We start from the raw sequence: 23,495 nt of genomic DNA, 5'->3' as shown, positions 1-23,495 counted from the left end.
CTTCCCAGGTAGAACAGTGAACTGCCCCCCTCCACCCAGGTATAACAGTGAACTAGCCCCCAGGCAGAACAGTGAACTAGACCCCCAGGTAGAACAGTGAACTAGACCCCCAGGTAGAACAGTGAACTAGCCCCTTCCCAGGTAGAACAGTGAACTAGCCCCCCCCCCCCCCCACAGGTAGAACAGTGAACTAAGCCGTCTCAGGTAGAACAGTGAACTAGCCCCCCCCCCCCCCCCCCCCACAGGTAGAACAGTGAACTAAGCCTTCTCAGGTAGAACAGTAAACTAAGCCCACAGGTAGAACAGTGAACTAGACCCCCAAGTAGAACAGTGAACTAGACCCCCTTCTCCAGGTAGAACAGTAAACTAAACCGTCACATGTAGAACAGTGAACTAGCCCCCCCCCCCCCTTCCCAGGTAGAACAGTGAACTAAGCCGTCTCAGGTAGAACAGTGAACTTGCCCCCCCCCCCCCCAGGTAGAACAGTGAACTAGCCCCCCCCCCCCAGGTAGAACAGTGAACTAAGCCGTCTCAGGTAGAACAGTGAACTAGCCCCCCCCCCCCCAGGTAGAACAGTGAACTAAGCCGTCTCAGGTAGAACAGTGAACTTGCCCCCCCCCCCCAGATAGAACAGTGAACTTGCCCCCCCCCCCCCCCAGGTAGAACAGTGAACTAAGCCGTCTCAGGTAGAACAGTGAACTAAGCCGTCTCAGGTAGAACAGTGAACTAAGCCGTCTCAGGTAGAACAGTGAACTAGGCCGTCTCAGGTAGAACAGTGAACTAGCCCCCCCCCCCCCCAGGTAGAACAGTGAACCAAGCCGTCTCAGGTAGAACAGTGAACTAAGCCGTCTCAGGTAGAACAGTGAACTAGGCCGTCTCAGGTAGAACAGTGAACTAGCCCCCCCCCCCCCCCACTAGGTAGAACAGTGAACTAGCCCCTTCCCAGGTAGAACAGTGAACTGCCCCCCTCCACCCAGGTATAACAGTGAACTAGCCCCCAGGCAGAACAGTGAACTAGACCCCCAGGTAGAACAGTGAACTAGACCCCCAGGTAGAACAGTGAACTAGCCCCTTCCCAGGTAGAACAGTGAACTAGCCCCCCCCCCACAGGTAGAACAGTGAACTAAGCCGTCTCAGGTAGAACAGTGAACTAGCCCCCCCCCCCCCACAGGTAGAACAGTGAACTAAGCCTTCTCAGGTAGAACAGTAAACTAAGCCCACAGGTAGAACAGTGAACTAGACCCCCAAGTAGAACAGTGAACTAGACCCCCTTCTCCAGGTAGAACAGTAAACTAAACCGTCACATGTAGAACAGTGAACTAGCCCCCCCCCCCCTTCCCAGGTAGAACAGTGAACTAAGCCGTCTCAGGTAGAACAGTGAACTTGCCCCCCCCCCCCCCCCAGGTAGAACAGTGAACTAGCCCCCCCCCCAGGTAGAACAGTGAACTAAGCCGTCTCAGGTAGAACAGTGAACTAGCCCCCCCCCCAGGTAGAACAGTGAACTAAGCCGTCTCAGGTAGAACAGTGAACTTGCCCCCCCCCAGATAGAACAGTGAACTTGCCCCCCCCCCCCCCCAGGTAGAACAGTGAACTAAGCCGTCTCAGGTAGAACAGTGAACTAAGCCGTCTCAGGTAGAACAGTGAACTAAGCCGTCTCAGGTAGAACAGTGAACTAGGCCGTCTCAGGTAGAACAGTGAACTAGCCCCCCCCCCCCAGGTAGAACAGTGAACCAAGCCGTCTCAGGTAGAACAGTGAACTAAGCCGTCTCAGGTAGAACAGTGAACTAGGCCGTCTCAGGTAGAACAGTGAACTAGCCCCCCCCCCCCCCCCCCAGGTAGAACAGTGAACCAAGCCGTCTCAGGTAGAACAGTGAACTAAGCCGTCTCAGGTAGAACAGTGAACTAGGCCGTCTCAGGTAGAACAGTGAACTAGCCCCCCCCCCCCCCCCATAAAACAGTAAACCAGGCCCCCTCCTGTAGAACAGTGAACTAGGCCTCCATGGATCCACTCGGTACAGCTGTTTATTCTGCACATCACATCTCTACTGATCACCACTAGTGACGGTCATTTGCTTCTACCCCCTCCCACCGTCTGTTCCCCATCCCTTTGTTTTAGTAGTATCATCGCTTGGTAGCACACCCTATTATATTAGCAGGTTATGCTTTCTGACAAGTGCAAATGGAAGTTCATTGAAACGTCAACTGGCTAGAATCAAAGGATTGCCCAGTTTTAAAATGACGATAGAGTTCAGTCTAGTAGTAAACAAACGATATGTTAGGTTTAGCTAAGGCTTTCATTTACTCGATAAAAATACACCATGTCCATACTGTCTTGGATAACTAAACCAACTGCAGGACACCCCCCCCCCCTTCATTTTATTCACACCCTAAAGCCTTTGCGTTTTGTTAAGAAAAAAATGAATTTCAGTATTGCTTGTCTGTATTTTAATTCTATAGAATTTGTGCTTTAACTGCTAGCAAGGTGACCAAGGTTAATGAACAACGTGCGAAAACCAGACCAGGGGATTTGTTGGATTGGGAGGAAGGGTGAAAGGTCAGCCACAGCAAGGAGCATTCAATTGTGCAATGCAGAATATGTTGATCGGCTGTTGATCGTGTATTTGAAATTTGGTGTTTGGTTTGTTTTACGTCTGTTGTACAACATCCAGATAAGTTACTGAGTTAGTGACAAGCAACAAAATGGGTGGCTTAGTTGTTTGCTTTAGTTAGATCTACCTAGACTGTCAGTTCAATTTTCTTGCTCTAGTAATAGCTGCCGCCTTGTCATTCATCCTCACAAAAAATCAAAACACTTCCATAAAATGATGGCCTACCCCCATTACACCAAATTTTCAATTTTTTGTAATTTCTTTCTAAAATATTAATTGATCTGTGTCTAGATTAAATACATTAATCAAATTTGTACTTTGAAAAAAAAAAAAAAAAAAAAATGGCTTAGAAAATGCAAAATAAAAGCAACCTTTGAAATTTTAAACAGTAACGTCAAACTCATATTTAAAACACCATGGAAATGATATAAAAGAACTCAGCCAAAAATAAATTTCATTTATTCATAGTTTTAATAAATGGAATAAATGATGATCCAGAAATGAATGGATGGGACAAGACTCTAACATGAAAAATTAAAGTGGACAATAATATTTGGGGTATAAATAGTTAATTACATTAAGTTTCTTAAAAAAAAGACCAATACATGTACTTTAGTATCTTTAAAAACTTTTCTTTAAAAAAAAATTTAGCACCAAAATATGTTAAACCACATTCATCTCACAAATTATCTATGCTCAATGGTGCCTTAGTATTAAAATAAAAGTAAAATACAATAAGTATAATATTTTAATCTTCTTACATAAAGAAGCTAAAATACTATTTAATATTATAAGAAGTTTTTTTTTAATACACAGTGAAGCAAAGTAAATTCATGAATATTGACTGTAATTTGAAATAGTAGAAAATTCATGTATATAAAAATATGCTTCTACACTTTACTTTGAGCTGCAAAGCTCTGATATACAGTACTTTTACAGTGGATTGAAAAAAAAACAAAACACAATGGCACATCAAATATTGATTCACAAATTAAAATAGATGTAATAAAAATTAATAACAAAGCATGTGAAGACTACACGAGGCAAGCGAGCCACTGTATTGCTCGCTAAACAAAACAAATGCCATTTCACTGTGACTACATCAGGGCAAGAGCTCTCTCATAGACAAGGGAAACAACCTACACTCAAAGACAAAAGGGGGACAACCTTCACTCAGAGACAAAAAGGGGTGGGGGGGGGGGGGTAGAGAAAGGGAGGGCAATGTCCACAGCCTGAAGTTGACATTTCTAGACTACTAGGAAATGTAATATGGTGTAGACATTTTTGTGCAATACAATGTGGTATAAAATAGTATCTACAGTTGACAGATAATCTACAGCAGTTTAAAATTGTACAACATTGTGAAAGTATGTACATATCATTATAACACACAGACATTAAAAAAAAAAAAACTATTTCAGTCATCAGTTTGTGAATAGATACACATCTAACATATTGGTTCATCATACAAACTTGAAGTGTCTCTGAATCTACAACACTTCTGTGGGGAAATTTATTTATAAATAATGCTTGATTAAATACATTTCTAAATATTGGTTTCAGTACTAATACATACATATAGTTGTAGACTGCTAGAACTACATCCCAGTGGTTTACAAAAAAACTGCCTCAAGACAAACCATGCAACAGCTTGAAATTGCTTGAATACAAATAAGCACTTTCTGAAAAACATTGCTTGAATGTGGTGGCTGAAAACTATTTGCACAATAACCATGTTAGTGCTAACAATTGCTTATTTAAGAAATTGCTTCTTTGAAAACAATTTAAACGCTAAAAATTTACAATAAGTCAATAAGAAAAGTAAATATGAATAGCTCTATAAAATTAGTTGCTAAAAATTGCTTTTTTTTTTAAATGATAAGAAACGTCTATAAAAGCGGAGCAAGTAATAAATATATCTAGACTATAAACCATAACTAAGTTATAAAGGAAAATTTTCTCCTCAAAAATAAAAGAGTACATCCATACATAATATATTTCTAATTATAATAATTCATAAATTTTAAACTTTCAAAATGGTGAAATAAAAAAAAAACCCAGAGTTTTCAATGTTCACCCATGTAGCTGACACTAACATTTACTTTGAGTTCAGAATCTGTGTGCTAAAATTCTTTAAATTAGCAGAAATATTTAAAACATATAAGTTAGCGCTAAGGGAGACAACAGTAGCATTAAAAAAGCAAGGGAGAAAAATCATCACAACTCATTCGGCCACTTTGTCATGGCTGATGCTCAGTGGTCTGTAATTAATTAGCTAAATAGTAATTTAACATGAACTATATACAGAATCATACATTATGCTTACCATATTAGGGTGAATATTATTGCTTTAACATACCAAACTAAATCGTACCAACGATTTAATTACATTGCTTTACTCTTTCAAATGTGAAGTTAAAATACTAATTATTATGTGATCTTATATAAATGAACCAAAATGCAAAATACTACTTTATATAACTTCAACTACTTACAAATTTACTTATTTATTTATTGATAGGAATACTAAAGCACACTAATATTTGATTGTAAGATGTTTCAGAAGCATACTTTATTGAGTTAAGTTGAATACTATGCAGAAAAAAATATATATTAAAATCCATTCTTATTGCAGTTGGTTCATTTATTCAACAATGTGAGTGTGTACATGCATAGATGCTTACACACAACACAGTTATGAATACATTACATTACTTTTGTATGTTGCACAATTAATAGTGTAGGTTACAACAAAATTACGTAACATACCATTTAGTATAACAATACATGTGGCTATCACATATATCAAACAATAAGTACCTGTAAACAATAACATACTCAAAACTATGACTTCAAGATAGGAGTTTATTTATCTGTAATTATGTCATTATTATGTTATTATAGTTATGAAAATTAAATATAAACATAATCCATATTAAAATAATTTTTTGACATTTATTTCTTGGACTAAAAATATGTAAAATTTATAATTATATTTTTAGGAGATTTGAAATAAATGTAGCAAAGTGAGCTCAAATTATGGAGATCTACACACTAAATATTGAATAAACATAAAAATATCATGTTTCATTTGAAAGTGAGAAACTTTTCATAGGATTTTACCAAATCTCAGTTGAATTTGGTTTAAGTAAAATACTGTTATACCTTTTCCAACTTAGAAAAAAAGAACTTAAAAAATAATTAAAACTGATTTCCCTCCACACACTGTAACTCTTCTTTATCTTGAAAGTGAAGTTTAACATCCGTTGTTTCTCAACACCACGATTGTCAATTGTGACTCAATAGTTTGTGAATGATTGAAAAAAAAATGAAAGTCTTTGCCATTATAAGATTGTCCTTAAGCACAATATCAACAAACACTAGTGTCAGTTCTGCCAATCCTGCAGCTCAAAATGTTTTTAGTCAACTTGATGATAGATGTGCGGCACAATCATCATCAGTTTTTCTGATTTGTTGATATGCATCTCAGTCTTTTATATTTTTAGCTATAAGTTATAGTAGTAGATCAAGAGTCATCGTGATAAAAAAATCCATCATCCATACCCGGAGACCTCGGAACTGTCCTTTGGTGCCTGGTGTGTCTCCTCACGGAGCCCCTCTTTGAACTGGATGTTTGTTTGGCTGCATCAACTTGCTGTCGTAGAAGCGAAGCCTCACAAACGTAGCGGGCCTGATAGTTATCACATTTTTTGTTGCGCCACTTGTTTTTCTTCTTCACGACCACACAGTTTTTCTTGTGGCCTTTTCTCCGCACGTGCGGCTTGTTGTACTGCCAGTTGTACATGGTGACCGGGTCACCATTTGTGTACTGCCACCTGTTACTTTGGAATTTGTCATTCAATCCTGAAAAGGGAGAAAAATAGCATGTGAGACTGTTTTTAAGTATGGGATGGTGTGGTTGAAAGGTAGAGCATACTACTGCTAACCTATGTCTTGAGTTTGACACTGCAATCAAGTCTAAAGAATCTCCCTGAGTCTACCCAACTCTGATGGGTACATGACTCACGTTAAGGCAGCTGGGCATAGTGCTGACCATACTATCACTTCATATGCCGAGGTCACTGAAACAGGTGAACTCTACTTCACTTGCCCCACCGGACCATTAGGTCCATTGTAAGGCTGATAATGCCATCCTTGTTTTTCAATATCTTTAATTTTCAGAGACAAAGATGAGTATCGTAGGTTGAATAATAAACACATTTTTAAAAATGTAATGACTTTTAGTTATAGTGTTCCTTTCTAAATATGAAAAATATTTTAAAATATAACAAATAATGAGCCTAATGGAGATATATGTCAGTTTTTTTTCTTCTCCTACCTATATATAAGGGAGATAATGTTCAAATGATCTTTGCATAAAAGAAGTAAAAAAATCATACCAATCCAAAACGGCTTCTCAGACATCCTCTCAGAAAGCCACTTCATGTGCTTCAAGTTTCGTATGGTGGTCAGGTGGCCTTGAAACATTTTGACACACTTGTCCTCGGCCTCATCCCAGGCCAGTCTCTCATTCATTGGTTTATAGCAGCGCCCCTCAAACTCAAACCAGCCTGCATTGGGATAGAACATTTTTGTTTTTTTATTATTTGTTACAGCAGCTTTTTGTAAAGGTACTCTTTTTTATGGGACAAAGTCTGGATTTCATTAAAATAAGGTTATATTCTAGTAAATGTGTACCTATATGTTAATTACTGAATTACACTTTACAACTGAAAACTATATTTTAATTATTTAATTACACTTTACATCTGAAAACTGTTTGTTAATTACTTAATTAAACTTTAAAACTGAAAACTATATTTTAATTATTTAATTACACTTTCCATCTGAAAACTGTTTGTTAATTACTTAATTCAACTTTACAACTAAAAATTATATGTTAATTACTTTATTACACTTACAATTGAAAAGTTCAGAGCAGTTGTTTAACCAAGTTGAATATTTACATACTTAATGAAGTTGTAATTTGAAAAACCAAACTAATATCAGCATAAGTCTGACTTAAATAAAGTAGTGGAATTAAAGTCATACTTGGCCACAAAAGAGAAAAACAAAAATTGTTAGATTATTTTGTTAGGTGTTTTTTTTTTTACCTGCGTCACAGACGCCATGAGCAACCCCATCATTTCCCGCACTGGGACTCCAGGCCTGCCACTCTTTGCCATCACATTTGAGCAGCTGGTAATTGAAGTCATCAAACTGCAGAAGATTTTTGGTGGCTGGGGTACACTTCTTCTGGACCTGTGGGGTAGGAAAACATATCTTATACATTAAGTGGAGCAGATTTAAGCTGGCTGGATTAATTGGAGCAGATTTAAGTTGGCTGGGTACATTTTTGCTAACCTTGGTGGTGTCAGAAAAAAAATACATCAAATTTATGTTTAGTGGGGTTTCGTTTGGGCTTAGTTAATCCCATCAATCTATTTAGAACACTCAACATTACACACTGTCTAGCAGGCCATTTTCAGTACACGAGCCGACCCGCGGTGTATCATACGCCGCTATTTAGTTATTTTTTCTACTTTTCAGTAATTCATAATTTGTGAATTCGACAGTACTGATGCAGCCACTGAAAATATTTGCTTTAAAAACACTAACCCCCCCCCCCCCCACCCCCCGTGAAAGCAGCCTCCTCTTAGTTACCTCCTCTAAGTTTAAAATCGTTTCAAACTAAATTATCTGCCCCTAATAGCCGTCACCAAACCCGGCTCTACGATTGTAAACATTTAGCGTGAACCACAGCTCACAAGACCATGTCTAAAGTCTCCAAGAAGAGAATTATATATATAGATTGATTTATTAACAAAAACAGAGAGTTGAAACCTCCGAATTAACACTTTAATAGAAAAATTTTTTTTTTACATTTGACTCAAAAGTATAACATAATTAAAAGTGCCTTTATAAAAAAAGGCTTAAAAATTGTATCTAACACTGAAAGATTTAAAACCAACAGACCTGGTTCACCGCAGTTGACTGTGTATTGATGCCATCCAAATAGCTGGGAGATGTAACATCTAAAACTGAGTTGGACCCTAGAATTTTAATCTCATTTTTTGACGTATTTTGTTTTTTCTTCTTCATTGGTTTCTTCTTTTTATTTTTATTTTTCTTATTGTTATTCTTTTTGCCTTTCTTCTTGGGTTTTTTATTCAGGGGAGCCGATGAGCTCTTGGGTAGTGTGGACGGTGAGGAAGTTTCTTTTGAAAACAGTTTTTTATCAGCCTCTGTGTTCAAGATGTTGCTGTCAAAACTTGAGGGGAGGGAGTTACCTCGACCATTGTTAAACTGTGGTATAAAGAAAACAAAAATTGGAATCTTTAAAATGTACACAACTTGTTTGCTTATAATGGAGGGAGTTACCTCGACCATTGTTAAACTGTGGTATAAAGAAAACAAAAATTAGAATCTTTAAAATGTACACAACTTGTTTGCTTATAATGGAGGGAGTTATCTCAACCATTGTTAAACTAAGGTATAAAGAAAAAATAAAAATCTTAAAAAATATGTATAATTCTTAAGCTTATTTAAAATATAATTTTTACAAGAGAGTTTTTTTTTACCATTTTAAAATCATATAATGAAAAATATAGCATTATATAAATAAAGGCAGAAAAAGCTACATTTGTTAAAGTAAACACAATGTATAGGCTGCTATAAATAAGGAATAACAGTACTGATAAGGTTTAATACTTTGTAAATTTTGAAAATATTTTTAGGATTTAATATAATTTTTACACAACTTGAATGAACATTACTTATGTAGTTATGATTAAGATAATACAAAATTATTATAGTAGCACTTTATATCAGTAAAACAGCAAAGAAAACCCAAATATTATTAAATTAAATGAAATGGGAAACCATTAGTTTTTTTAAACTAACCACTAAGGTATCAATAGGTTACAGTTTTTATAAAAATGTGAAGATATGTTCTGACAACTTCTAAGTGTTGTGTTGTTTTGAATAAGGGTATCATTTAATCCAAAAGTCTTGCCAATTGTTAAACAAAAAGTTACATAAAAGCCTACTTAAAAAACAAAGCTTTGAAAGATGAAAATTACCAGTAGAAACTTACCAGTAGAAACTGATCCCGACCACCTGGGTTAGGAAGTAGCAAACCTCCTTTACTCTGCTGTGTTAGTTCCTCTCCAAGTGAATGTTTGCTCACCATACCCAGATACTGGGGGCATTCCCCTAAACAAAACAATAAGAGATGGGAACTTTGATATCATTTATAAAAAATTTATGTCACATAAAACATACCACATGAGTAATGTAAAACACTGGTATTAAAATAAACTTAATGTTGCACATGTAATGAAACTTAATCCTGCCGATGAAACTAAACTTACACTGCCCAGGAAACTAAATATCTTCTTCTTCTTCGTTCTTAATTATTAGTGTTGAAGGGAATCGAGATTTATCTGCCAGTGGGGTTGAACTCAAGACTGTTCGAATTTATCAACCATGAGCTTTTTGCCGACTCGACCACGCCTCCAACACAATTAAGCGTTACGTGTCAACTGGTTATGCGCCATTGAGGCCATTGACTCCGATTTCAGCCTGCTTTTCTTTTTGGATTTGCTTCCATAGCCTTTGTCCAACCAAGAACAAACTACAAGGCAGCAGTTGTTTAATTTTGGAGTTGTCTCTCCTAGAAGAGTGGCTGTCCCCAGCTAACGAGCCTCATCTGCCCGAGGGTTCGAACTCGAGACTTTTCAGTTTAGCAACCATGAGCTTTACCGACTCAACCACGCCGACCCCTAAACTAAATATGATCCTGCCCATGTAATGAAACTTAACCCTGCCCATGTAATGAAACTTAACCCTGCCCATGTAATGAAACTTAACCCTGCCCATGAAATTAAACTTAACCCTACCCATAAAACTAACCTACCATTGATAGCATTGATTATCAGTATTCTGAGTTTCTTCCTGCTGCCCAGGAGAGTGTTGACAGGGTCCACCAGCGTCAACCTCAGCTTCTTGTTGGGCTCAAACAGCCCATCATCCTTGATGTTCAACTGCCATGTGGCGTGGGCAGTACCTAAACCAAACACAAAATTGTTCTCACAAAGAATGTGCCATTGAATCTGTTCTACCAACAGTTTGATTAGATACAGTCTTAATTACAAGTTAAATTTACTTATCCGCTGTGTGTGAAATACAAACAACAACCTTAAATTTATATTAATTTTTTTTAGGTTGAGGTTAAAGAACCAGAGAAAAAGCTGGAGATAGATATTTTTTTGATGTATTATTGATGATGTATTTCTTTTTCCAACATACCTGACTCAAATCTTATTTGTTTGGCGGAGCTGGGGCTAAAGTCCACTCCCTTTTTGGCCGACTGTTCCCTGACAACAACGTCAACAAAAGCCAGCTGAGCCAGATTTCCTATCCTGGTGACAGTGACCGTCAAGACTCCGACATTCTCACAGGCTACAACTTCCTCCTTGTCAAACTGTGTGCGGGACCAGCTCATTTCAAAGCTTAAAGTAAGACAAAAGTTTATGTCAAATTATTTTGATAGCAGAGTGAAAAAGCGCAAGTAAACAAATTATGGATCCAAATCCATATCTCACATCACTTCTGCATATAACTGAAATATCATATTTTATGATAATAGGAAGACATATTTTGAAAAAAAAACAAAAACACAATAGCCAGTTTTTAAAAGATTAAGTGGGTTGAATTGAAAGAAAATTTCAAAGTCAAATTATAATTTGATATTTTTTTGGTATAAACTGAAGGAGTCTAGGATGTCTCCCCCCCCCCCCCCCCCCCCCCCCCCTGGAGCAATAGCCAGAGATCAACAAAAGGGTTCTTAGTTGATGACCCCCATTTGTCTTGGAAACAAAAAGGAAAAGAAGTAATGATGATGTCAATAAAACAAATTTTAAATGGGTTAAACTGCTAGAGTCAGTCTAAAAAACGTTTTGAAAGAAGCAATAAAGTCTTGTCAGAATATGATTGCAGTAAGATGGATTTGAAATGGATTAAGATAATTACACATATTTGAAATGGATCTAAAGAAATTAGAAATAGATCATAAAAATTAAGACAAAATGGAAATGGGTTAAGAAATTAAAACAGATTTGAAATGGATTAAGAAATCAAAAGAGATTTGAAATGGATTAAGATGTGAAGAGACTGATTAAGATCAGGCTACTTACCGCTGGTTGTCTAAAGTGTTGGCGCGGGAGTCCTCAACTCTAAAGCCAAAAGAATCTGAATAGTGTTCAGCCTGGTCGTCCACTATGTAGACCAGGCTTCCATCATCGATGTCCTTCTGTGTGAACTTATTCCTGACGTAACGTTTGGCTTGAGTGTTTTCCAGATGGCCGTGTTTAGGCTTGGTGGTCATCACATAATACAGGCTGGCACTGAAAATAAAATGTTTTTGATGCAATTCTCTTCCGTTGAGTTTTTCTTATAGATTATTTACTGATAACATATTTTTTGTTGGAAATGGCTATGTAAAGTAATATTTCTTAATCCGACCACAATATAACACTGACTACTCTGATTATATAGTCTATTCAAGAATACAGGCCTAAGTGATGACATGCTAGGGATTGTTCACATTTTAGATAACATAAAAATGGAACCCACCCCCTATCCAATATAATGCAATATAACATTTCAATGGGACACAACTCATAATTGCATTTTTAAAACCTCACACTCCTTCTATTCCTATTAAACAAAACACAGAACAATATGGTAATATTTGATGTTTATCATCTTTAATTCCTTAGACCCCACCAGTCAAACATGAAATAAGATATTTTAATCCTTTAATGTTTTACCCCACCAGTCAAACTTAGGCATTCAAATATTTTACCCTTAGTTTAACTTTAACCCCAACAGTTATGCTTTCAGAATCAGATATTTAAAAAGTTTTACCTATCCGAGTCTGAATCCACAGCTCTGAGTATTTTGTTGGTGAACTTGTAGCCATATTTCTGTTTGCCAAGATGCTGAAGCAGATCTGGACTTTTGTTGACCACTAGTCTAGGAGCATCTTCCACAAGTGGTTGGACAAAAATACTGAAAAAAAATTAAACAGTAAAATATATAAAAGAACAAATATAAAATCTACCAGCTTTGAAAATTTGAGGTATTTTTTTTTTTTGAATCATCATCATTATTCCTGTTAACACCTTGTCGAGTTTAGGAATGCAACAACATTTTTAAGGCCCATGACGTTACAGGATTTTATTTTGAAAATAGTAGTTTAAAATGTTTTTTTATAATTTACAAAACAATTTTTTTTTGCTACAGCACATGTATATATATATACCCAGGAAGACATGGCAATGCAGTGTACCTGAAGAGGCTGAAAGGATAGGAAGGGATTGGGAACAGCTGAAAAGAGTGGCAGGAGGCAGTGGAAAGTGGTAAGCTTTGACAGAGGCCTTATGCTCCGCAGGAAAAAAAAAGAAAAAATGATGATGATAACATGTACATAAAAATGTTAAAAGACTGACATATCCACCAAGTTTGTCAGAAATTAAAGTTTAGTGACATACCCAATAGACTCTAGATCTATCAACTTGTTATAAAATCTCTTGAGCTTATGATTTATAAAATTTTATATTATTACAGAACTGCCCATAATTCTTGATTGTGAAAATTATTTAAACACAAGTTTTGCCAAGACACCCCACTCCCCTCCCAAACAAAGAACTGATTTATCTAAATATGACAGCCAAAATTAGTCAATATAACATAAATTTATGATATAGTTTTAAAATTTTATAATTTTATAAACAAATTAAAAGTTGGCTAAGGAAGCTCAACATTCAATTAAGCTAAGCCTACATTGATTATATTTATCCTGAAAATTTAATCTATTAGTTGTCAAATAGTATAAACAATTCAAAAGTTGGTAGCTGTCATAGACTGGAGATGTATTACACCTGCACATGACAAATATAACACTTCTCATTTTTATTACCTCATCAACCATACATCTGCTACACCTGCTCTAAACAAATGTAACACTTCTCCATTAATTGTATTACCTTGTCCATCAAGCATCAGTTACAGGGCCAAGTAACATTTCTCACTTTCTCACCTCGTAACCAAGTTACACCTGCATGTAACAAACACAACATTTCAAACTTTTAATGACATTACCTCATCATTGCTGGCTGAGACTGCAGGCTGCCGTTGATGAGGAAACCTTCATGGCGCCCATCACTCAGGGTGAAAAGGAAATTGTCTAGACCTGTTGGCAGATAATAAACATCCATGTTTATGATAAACAGACTTTAAAGGTAAAACCTTACACCTGTCTTGTCTTACACCTGAGCTACATTTCACCTGAGAATTTTTTGTATGATGTTTAGGTAAAGTTAAAGCAAACTTTACTAATTGTTGTTTACATTTAACTTCAGCAGGTGTTTTATGGCAAGCCTAAGATAAAACAATGTACATCAACATAGTCTCAAAAAATTTTAATGGTTTATGGGCCTAATCATCAAGTTGAAAATTGAAGATACTAAATGAGTGTCTGTTAACATACGCCTACTAATTACTAAATATTATTGCTATCTTTTAATAACACAATTTTATATTGGATATTGTGTTGTGAATGTAAAAAATTTAATACAAATTGAAGTTTGGCTATGAAAAATGCCTGAATTTAAAAAAATTTAAAGGAAGTATTTAGTATGATTTTAAATATCAATTCTTTTTACACTTGACATTTTTTTTTTTCAAAAATCATATTGCAAAAATATGATGAGAGGTAAAATGTTTTGAAAAACTGGTAGAATAGACAATTGTACAAAAAGTATTAGTTTTGCCAGTAAAATTGTTACTCTAGATTACTATTTACATTTTTTAAAACAAATCTTATTTTATTTAAGTATCTATAAGTCCTTTGATTAAAATGTAAGTCAAAAAACCATTTTTATTTGACGGGATATTATGTATGTGTATATATATATATATATATATATATATATATATATATATATATATATATATATATATATATATATATATATATATATATATATATATATACATATATATATATATAAATAAAAGAATGAACTAAAGCATACACACCTGGCCTTGTGCCATCACTTTCATAGGTTATAAATCCCAAATCAATATCATTCTGCGTGAAGGCAGTAGCCACCAACACACCCCTGTTGTAGAGGCGCCCATAGATGGGCTGCTTGGCAATGTTAAAGGTCACATTATGGGGAGCAGTGTCTGGGTCTGTTGCCTTCAGATGATGTGGGGTTAGAAGCCCCTCCGTACCCTGTGGGGAGATGAATGGGATTCTTTAATAGGGGGGTGGTGTCTTATGGTCAAGCACATGACTACCAGATTAAATGTTCTATGTTGCAATAATAATCATAATGAAATTTCATTACATATCTTTGTGTCCAGCTAGCTCTGTTACAACCATGTTATGACCACACAATCCTCTTATATGCCAAGGCTAATGAAACATATAGACATCTATTTTTCTCAATAGAGCATGATACAGCCCACACCTGCTAACCCAGAAATCTTGTGTTCAATGCTGGTTTACATCCACATTATGTCCTTGAACCCACCTAGCTCTGACACACACCTGACTAAAGCCAGGGAGGGTCAAGCAGATGGGTATAGTGCTGACCACACAATCTCTTCATAAGCTAAGGCTAAATTAACCAAATGAATTCTATTTTATCTTGACCACCAGAGCCATTTTTATTAGAGAGCATACCTGAAGCACTTCCAGCAAATTGTTAGCGTTGAGAGAAGGCAACACTTTGTCCATGGGCTGAATGCTGATCTTCAGCTCCCCGTCCTTGGTCTCACTCAAGCCATTGGTCACTGTGAAGGTGAAGGAGTCCTCTGTGATGTCATTCTTGGCCATGTGGTTGTAGACCACTCGCTGTGCTGTGATGTCCATCTGTGTGAAGCTGCTGATGGGGACAAACTGTCTCTTGATGTTCTCTATTTGCCCTGGAGAAAACATTTCAAGTGCAGCATTTTCAATGCTAAAGTTTATTGTACTTTTTAAAAAAGGAAATCATTTTAATGCAAAATTTTAAAAGCCAAAGTTTATTGTACTTAAAAAAAATATTCTCATGACAGGAATTACAGTACTGATACTGATCAATGTAAATATAATCAGTAGACACAATATTTTTTTTATTTTAACATCCAATCCACACATACCAAGGAATGATCATACACAAAGGCTACTGATTAAGCCATGTGAATGTTAAAATAAAAAAACAGTATTAAAAAAAATATATAGCTTCTGTTACTAAACCATCTAATTCTAATAAATTTAATGTAATAGTGAAGTTCCCATTTTGAACCTGACGGGCAACTGAAGTAGAGTTCACCTCTTTCTGTGATCCTGGCATAGAAAGGGATATATAGTGATTAGCCCAGCCGCTTTTGTGTTCTGCGAGATATGTTGGCAAGGGTTTCATATCAAGGTTTTTCTGTCCATTAATGTTGATAAGAACAGGAATAGCATAGGGATGTTGGCACATTACATTGTTTTGATACACTCTGTAGTCATCCTTCAAAATAACAATTCAGAAGCAGCAAATAAACCAAAATCTTACCTAGACGAGGAGGTCTGATGATTGCGAAGACAAGATTCTCCGCCTTGGTGCTCTCATCTGATGCACTGAGATTTGATGTGCTGATGGCCACTCTCTCCCCTTCCCTGACCACCATCCCCTTGTTCAGCACGGCGATGTTCGCCTTTTTAGCATTTCTTATTCTGATCTCAAATGTCTCCTCGTGTTTCCTGTGGGTCCCATCAGTCAGGACAAAGACAAAGTTATCCTTCTCCGTGTCTCCCATGCTGTTTGTGTGGATGTACCTCACTCGGTTCATGTCTATATCACTCTGGGTGAAATTACTACCCAGCTCAAAATCCTCGCACTGCATTTCCATAGCTGGGGCTTTGGAGTCAGGGCAGTACTGAAGATACCCTTTCTCTGGTACCTCGACCAAAACAAAAGCCAGCTCATCGTCATCGTTGTCTTCATCTTGGGCTTGCAGGACAGTGCTGGTGAGTAGGGCGTAGTCCCCGTATTCAAGTTCAAGTCCAGCGTTCTTTAAAATTTCAGGCCGTTCGTCGTTGTGTAGTTTGATAGAGATGTTGCAAACTGATTTTATTTCGTGTTTCCCGTCTGACACAGTGACGGCAAACTTATCCGTGAAGACTTCGGATCCGTCATGCTTGTACATCAGCTGCTTACCGTTCTGGATCTCATCCACGGTGATACTCTGGACATCAGACTCGACAATGCCACGGCGCGTGTTGACCAGCACGACAATCTTACCATGAGCAGGGGGTTGGGAGATGGTGATCTTCAACTGATCCTTCGGCACATCTAAATCAATGGCGTCCAGCATTGAGGGACCAATGATCATGTTCCCGCCCTCCACCACATTGAAATCATTCAACATAAGATCAGGTACTTCGTCGTTAGCCGGCACAATAGTCACCTTAATTGTTTTATGGTCAGAGTTCAACTTCCCGTCACTGGCGTAGAACTCAAACTCATCTTTATCTGGCTCAACACCTTTATGATTAGCTTGGACGTAGTTGATAGAACCATCTAGAATATCCCCGTAGCTGAAAGAGTTGATACGGATTCCAACGTTCTTCTTGTCTGAACCAGGGCTGGGTTTTGTGTTCTCAATGTAGCCCCACTGGGGCTGCTTGGTGATCATGAACTGAATTTCCTTCGTTTTGGAGTCGGGGTCTGTCACTGTGAGAACCTCCTGGCTGAACCTGAATGATTCGCCTTCGGCCACAAACACAGGGCTGCCGAGAGTGATCTCTGGTTTTTGGTTGTTGACCGGTGTGATGGTGATGTTCAGGTCATACGACGGCATGTCAGCAGATGCTAGGTAGTTCTGGTTGGATATGATGAATGTTGCGTAATCTTTCAATGTTGAGGTGCCTATTTCACCACTTGTGTGGAGGAAGCTGACGAATCCATTTTTGACATCACCCTGGGTGAACTTGGTTGCTGGCTGACCTTTCAGTTGAAGGACACCATATCTGGAAAAAAGAATAGTACTTTAGAAAAAAAATCAATAATTCAATTAACAGCGCATTTTGTCTCAATAACTATATGGTTAAAATTTACATCATAAATTTGTTTTAATTTAGTTTTATTTGCACTGTAGATACAAGTTCAACTAACAAAATTGTAATTAAATCATAACTGAAGTGTGTAATTTTTTTTTAAAAAGGGGCTGTGCTGCACAAAAAGTAGGTGGTCACCTGGGCTGTTTGACAATGAGAAAAACCAGACTTTCATCATTGGTGTTCCCATCTGAAGCGGCAACAATTCTTGTTGTGATAGAGGTTTCCTCCCCTTCTGAAACAATCAGCTGTGGTCTCAAATTCTTGGAAAGTGTTGGTGTCTTGTCATCAATGGGCACTATCTGTGTTGGCCAAATGGGGAGGGAAAAAAGTGTACCGTTTATTGCATGACGAACAATAAATAATTATAAATTAATATATCAATAATTAAAAAATTCAATCACAAAAAATTTAATTGTATTGCTAAAGATAAAAAAATATGTTAGTCAAAGTAACCGGGGCAGCTTACAACAATTAACTAAGTGAAACTTAGTTCAATAAAAAGGATATAAAAAGAGAAAAAAAAAAGCACTGTTCTTATCAGTGTGCAATTAAAATAAATAATTTTTTCTCCTTATTAATTGTCAAAATGAATCTACATCTGCTTACAGTAATAGTTATAACTTTAGTAGCTTGGTTCATGCCATCTGTAAGGGCTAAAGTAAATGTGTCCAAAAGAGCATCCGATCCATCATGCAAATATCTGAAATCAAGCCAAAACTGTTCATTCAATAATTCTACTAACTTTATTACATTATTCTAAAAGCAAAATAACTTTTACTACTAAGAATCAAAGCTACTTGCCTAATGTGTTTTTTCTGTATATCTTCTAAAAGAAAAGATGACCCTGTTCTCAACATTCTGCCGTCATTCTGAAGAGTTCCATACTTGGGCGGAGAATCCAGGATGAACTTCAACATAGGCAGGGGCGTGTCTACATCTGCAGCTGACAGCTGATTGATGGTGATGCTTAGGATGCCACTTTGCTCAACGAGTAGTTTGTTGGTGACAAACTCAGGAACATGATTGTTGACTGGGTTTACCTAGACAAATACAAAATTTGTTATTGTGACGAACTCTTCGAGTAGTTAATTGGTGAAAAACTATGGTACATGATTGTTGACTGGATTCACCTAAACAAATACAAAAATTGTTCTTGAAACATGACTGTAAAATAAAACAATTTTGTAAGGTTATTTTTTGCTACGGTCAGGGTAGCAAGAATACCAAAATGGTTATTTTGAACACTTGCTATCAACATTCACACAAGTAGGTAAACGAACAGAAATTGATTTTCACAATATGTTTAAACAATGTCTACTTTGATTTTAGTTTTTAAATATTTTTTTTAGTGATTGGAGACAGGACCAGTTATACACTAACTGTATAACTCAATAGCCACTCAACTAGCTGAAATCTACTCAGCCCTACATTTGATAATTTGTGTAGATCATTAAATCTTAAAGATTAAAAAAGGCTATATTTTAAAAGTTAATTAGAATTTTAGTGAAACCTATTTCCCCATTGTATCAGTATTTAGTGTTTACTGTACTATTTGTTTATTTTTTAAATTTAATTGGCCATTCTGTCCAATAACATTTTTTCATTGGTAATTGTTATTAATTATATATTTATTATGATGTGAAAATTTTGTATTTTTTAAAATGTTGATATTTTACAAATTGTACAGTGTAAGCTAAAAAATTGGATTTGTTAGAAAATTTGAGAAACATGTGATGTAATAATAATTACAGCATGAATTGTAATTCAAGAAAAATGCATTACATTTAAAATATTACTGCTACAGATTTTTACCTCAATATCAAATGTTTGCCCATACAGTTTATTGCCACTTCCATCTTCCACTGTGTACGCAAGCCGCACCAACCTCGATTCAGGCCCAATATCAGCCATGGGTGGAATGTAGGCTATTTTCTGCTGGTCTATGTCCTCTTGAGTAAAACGTGTAACTGCAAATCGATTTTTAAAAAATGCTTATGTAAGGCTTTTTAATAATATATTAAATACATGAAAAGTGAAATTTTGTATTAGTTGTTTCCCTTGGTATAACATGGAACTTTAACTTTAATTTTACTTTTGCATTTTATTTTTCCTGCAACTTTATGAAATGAAAATGTTAAACAGAATAAATATAGATCTAGAATCTATGTTGTTTTCTTTGGCTAACTTCAGCGTTATAAAAAATAAATCAAGGATAATAATTCTAACCAGATGGGGCGTCTGTGTTTTTTTCTACTTTTGAGATGTTGTGTGTGGCAATGAGTTTTCCCGCGTCTCTGTCTCCTCGGTTGTACACGAAGTAAGGCGGGGTAGTGATGGTGTAGGTAAGGTCTTTGCTGGGTGACTCGACATCTGTGTACTTCAGCTCAGTTGATTTGATGTAACCAATGTTTGTCTCTTCAACGTACATGATTCGTTTAGCTGAGGGAAAAATTCATACTTTTGGTAAACAGATTAGACAATTTTTTTAAGAGTAGCTTCCCCTTGATTAAGGGATACTTGTGAAGTTTACTAAATTTAGAGGCTGGGTGAGTTGAAATGCCGGAGGAAGGGGGCGAGGATGGCGTTGGGAAATCGGATCTTCCCATCACCTGGGTTTATGTTAAGCTGGAGATAATGATAAGAAGTGTGAGAGGGGGCTCGGTGAGCAATCGTTAAGGCACACAAATTACACGTGCGTGTCAAGGTCAGCGATGGAACCAGCGAAGTAAGAGAATTTCATTGTGTGAAATTTTCGTCGTGTGAAACCTCTCAACCGCCTGACCTTTCAAAGCTTCCCTGGTCTCCCCCTCCCCCTCAATCCCAACCCAAAAGCCCTATGTTTGTCGTGCCATCTGCTGGTATCTTTTAATCTCTGCCTGCATCAAATCTAAGACACTTCCCGTTTTAAAATGTCTCCAGGTTTTTCGAGCCCACCACCCACCCCCTAAAATAGCACCGAAACACTAGCGCGCCCCTCAAGAGAAGATAACCGATAAATTACATTTCACACCAGAGAAGATCGCCCCTTGCTATGACGGTAGTGTCCCCTTCCCCCTTGGGGCCATTTGATACGAAAACTATTGCTCATCGATGTTTTTCCCGCCGTTATTTTTTCTACATTATCATCCGGGGCCGAGACGGTCGTGGTTGATGAGTGGAAGGGGAGGGGGGGGGGGGGAAGGGGAATTCAAATAGTAGAACGGATAATGCCTGTCCTGCCAATCGTAAAAACTAGGAAAGTGTCGGTTAAGGTTAGGGTTTTAACCCCAAGATAGTTCGAACGATCGGTCGTGTGAATAAGTTGCCGGGACGATAAGAGAAGCGTCGTAAATCATTTGAGTTCATTTACTTGAGAGGGGGAGGGGGGATGGTTTTAGTGGGTGGAGGAAGGGGATTTTACGTTCTGAGAACAAGCAAACGTTTCATTGGGGACGTACGCCTATCACTATATCGTTAGCATCAGGTTTACATAGTGAATTGGACACACGGTACTAAATGGAGGGAGTTTTTTACACGGTGACACCGTACTGGCTATATTTAGCTTTTCTACCAGGTGACAGCGTACTCGTTACGTTCTTTATTGTAGCGACTTAAGTTACTCCAAACTAGAAACCCAAAATGCTGGCAAATGCTTCCCCACCACCGCGCCAAATCTCTGTTACACTGGCATAAGGGTTCGAGTCATGCAGACAGCAACAGAGTGAAGGGCGTTTCTGATGTTGCTGGTGGTAGCGATCGGTCTGTTTCCATTGAGATTGGTAAGGGGTCATCCATTTATGACGTCCACAATTTTTTTGGATTTTGGACCCCCCCCCCCCGTCCACAAAATCCACTTTTTTTCCCCTTATACAAGTCCATATGCGTCCACAAAAGTCAGTTTTTATCGGACCCCCCCCCCCCCCCCCCGCGTGTGGACGTCATAAATGGATGACCCCTAACAACTGGTGCTCAACAGGCGTTGAGTAGTATGGGGAGGGGGGGAGGGGAGAGTGGCGTAGCGAGGTCAGGTGTCACCCCCCCTCCCCCTCAAACTTTTGATTTGCACCTTTTAAAAGACTATTTAACACTCGAATTAATCACTTAATTAAGTGGAATTATCATTTTTCTCTCTATATTTTGCTATTTTTGGCCTTGGTGTCACCCCCCTAAATGGGGAAAGACATACATACTAGGGATCGTCCCATTGTTGAAATTGATGAGCTAAAATGTCCTAACTTTATTTCTGCATTGTAAGGTTTTTTTTTTCCTTTTTATATAAGCTAACTTTAATCCAGTACTGCAAGTATTTTTTTTCCCATCTAAGATAAACAAGCATACGAAAAATTTATATTAAAAAAATATCTCTTGTGTCAAATACATTTCAAAAAACATCACATTAGATATGAAAAGAATTTCGAAAATACATATTTTGAAACATCAGAATTTCCGTGTCGACAGTAGGGTGGGGGGCAATGTTCCCTCTAAGCTGCGTGGTTGCGCAGTCGCGCAGTAGTTTTGAGCTGCCGTGAAGTGATTTTGAAAAATAAATATATCCTTGTATAAGACTTTCAGAACATCGCGCACAGAAAATGTATTTTGCACACTAGCTTTTTCCACTTGGAGGGAATATTGGTGGGGGCGGGTGGGGGAGGTGTGCTCCACCACTTGAGCACGGGTACTGAGCACGTGACCCGGGTGCCGAACATGTGACCAGGTAACGTGACTGAGTAACAAACACGTGACCAGTGTTCCCTCTAAGCTGCGTGGTTGCGCGGCCGCGCATTACTTTTGAACCTGCCGCGCAGTCCTTTTGTGAAAAATGTATAGCCTTGTATAAGACTTTTTAAACACCGCGCACACAAAATACAAGTTACACACTAGCCTTTTACCCTTAGACGGAATATTGCACGTGACCAGGTAACGTGACTGAGTAGCGATCACGTGACCAAGTAACTAACACGTCATCAGGTAACAAACACGTGACCAGGTAACGAATACGTAGCCAAGTACGACTTATGGCTACGCCAGCATACGCTCTACGACGCGACCACTTAAAAAAAAAAGTTCTCTATTTTCTTGACCCCTGAACTGTTTAACTCACCGCTGGGGTCTATGTGCGGAGGGTTCTCATTCATGGGCGAGATGGTGATCTGGAACTCCATGGCCTCTGACTCGTTGGGCGGGTCCTGGTGGTCCTGGACCGTGAAGGTGAAGGCATCCTTGAACACCTCCTCGCCGTTGTGACGGTAGTAGATCTGACCTTTGACCACGTCACGCTGACGGAAGCCGAAGATTTTCGTGCCGGCGTCGGAGGGTCGGATTTTTCTGACAAGACAAGTTCAGTTGTTAATTATTCAAGTTAAAAATCAATTGTTCTGTCAAGACAAGTTTAGTTGTTAAATATTCAAGTAAAGAATTAACTTTTTCCGTCAAGACAAATGTTCAGTTGTTAAATATTCAAGTAAAGAATTATGTTTTTCTGACAAGACAAATGTTCAGTTGTTGAATATTCAAGTAAAGAATTAATGTTTCTGCCAAGGCAAATGTTTAGTTGTTAAATATTCAAGTTAAGAATTAACTTTTTCTGCCAAGACAAGTGTTCAGTTGTTAAATATTCAAGTAAAGAATTAAGTTTTTCTGCATGGCAAATGTTCAATTGTTAAATATTCAAGTAAAGAATTATTTTTTTTGCCAAGACAAATGTTCAGTTGTTACATATTCAAGTAAAGAATTAACTTTTTCTG

General features: G+C 37.5%; 1 protein-coding gene across 1 annotated transcript in view; it reads right to left on the bottom strand.

The window, feature by feature from the left end:
• Positions 1–3,247: 3,247 nt before the first annotated feature.
• Positions 3,248–23,495, bottom strand: part of LOC131946376 (FRAS1-related extracellular matrix protein 1) — a 29,880-nt gene continuing 9,632 nt past the window's right edge. Inside the window, exons 6-24 of the mRNA XM_059307090.1 lie at positions 22,853–23,076; positions 19,999–20,211; positions 19,585–19,739; positions 18,574–18,812; positions 18,379–18,472; positions 17,908–18,071; positions 16,226–17,682; positions 15,367–15,608; positions 14,715–14,913; positions 13,776–13,866; positions 12,540–12,683; positions 11,807–12,016; positions 10,920–11,122; positions 10,528–10,677; positions 9,706–9,824; positions 8,586–8,915; positions 7,724–7,871; positions 7,010–7,180; positions 3,248–6,473 (exon numbers count right to left, since the gene is read on the bottom strand). Coding sequence (XP_059163073.1) covers positions 6,136–6,473; positions 7,010–7,180; positions 7,724–7,871; positions 8,586–8,915; positions 9,706–9,824; positions 10,528–10,677; positions 10,920–11,122; positions 11,807–12,016; positions 12,540–12,683; positions 13,776–13,866; positions 14,715–14,913; positions 15,367–15,608; positions 16,226–17,682; positions 17,908–18,071; positions 18,379–18,472; positions 18,574–18,812; positions 19,585–19,739; positions 19,999–20,211; positions 22,853–23,076 — 4,891 coding nt within the window. The 3' untranslated portion in view covers positions 3,248–6,135. The remainder of the gene's footprint in view (positions 6,474–7,009; positions 7,181–7,723; positions 7,872–8,585; positions 8,916–9,705; positions 9,825–10,527; positions 10,678–10,919; positions 11,123–11,806; positions 12,017–12,539; positions 12,684–13,775; positions 13,867–14,714; positions 14,914–15,366; positions 15,609–16,225; positions 17,683–17,907; positions 18,072–18,378; positions 18,473–18,573; positions 18,813–19,584; positions 19,740–19,998; positions 20,212–22,852; positions 23,077–23,495) is intronic.

Source organism: Physella acuta, unplaced genomic scaffold (genome assembly GCF_028476545.2).
Source record: "Physella acuta isolate Inbredline_101_S28 unplaced genomic scaffold, ASM2847654v3 ptg000556l, whole genome shotgun sequence".
Taxonomy (NCBI): Eukaryota; Metazoa; Mollusca; class Gastropoda; family Physidae; genus Physella; species Physella acuta.
This window is presented reverse-complemented; position numbering and strand designations above follow the sequence as displayed.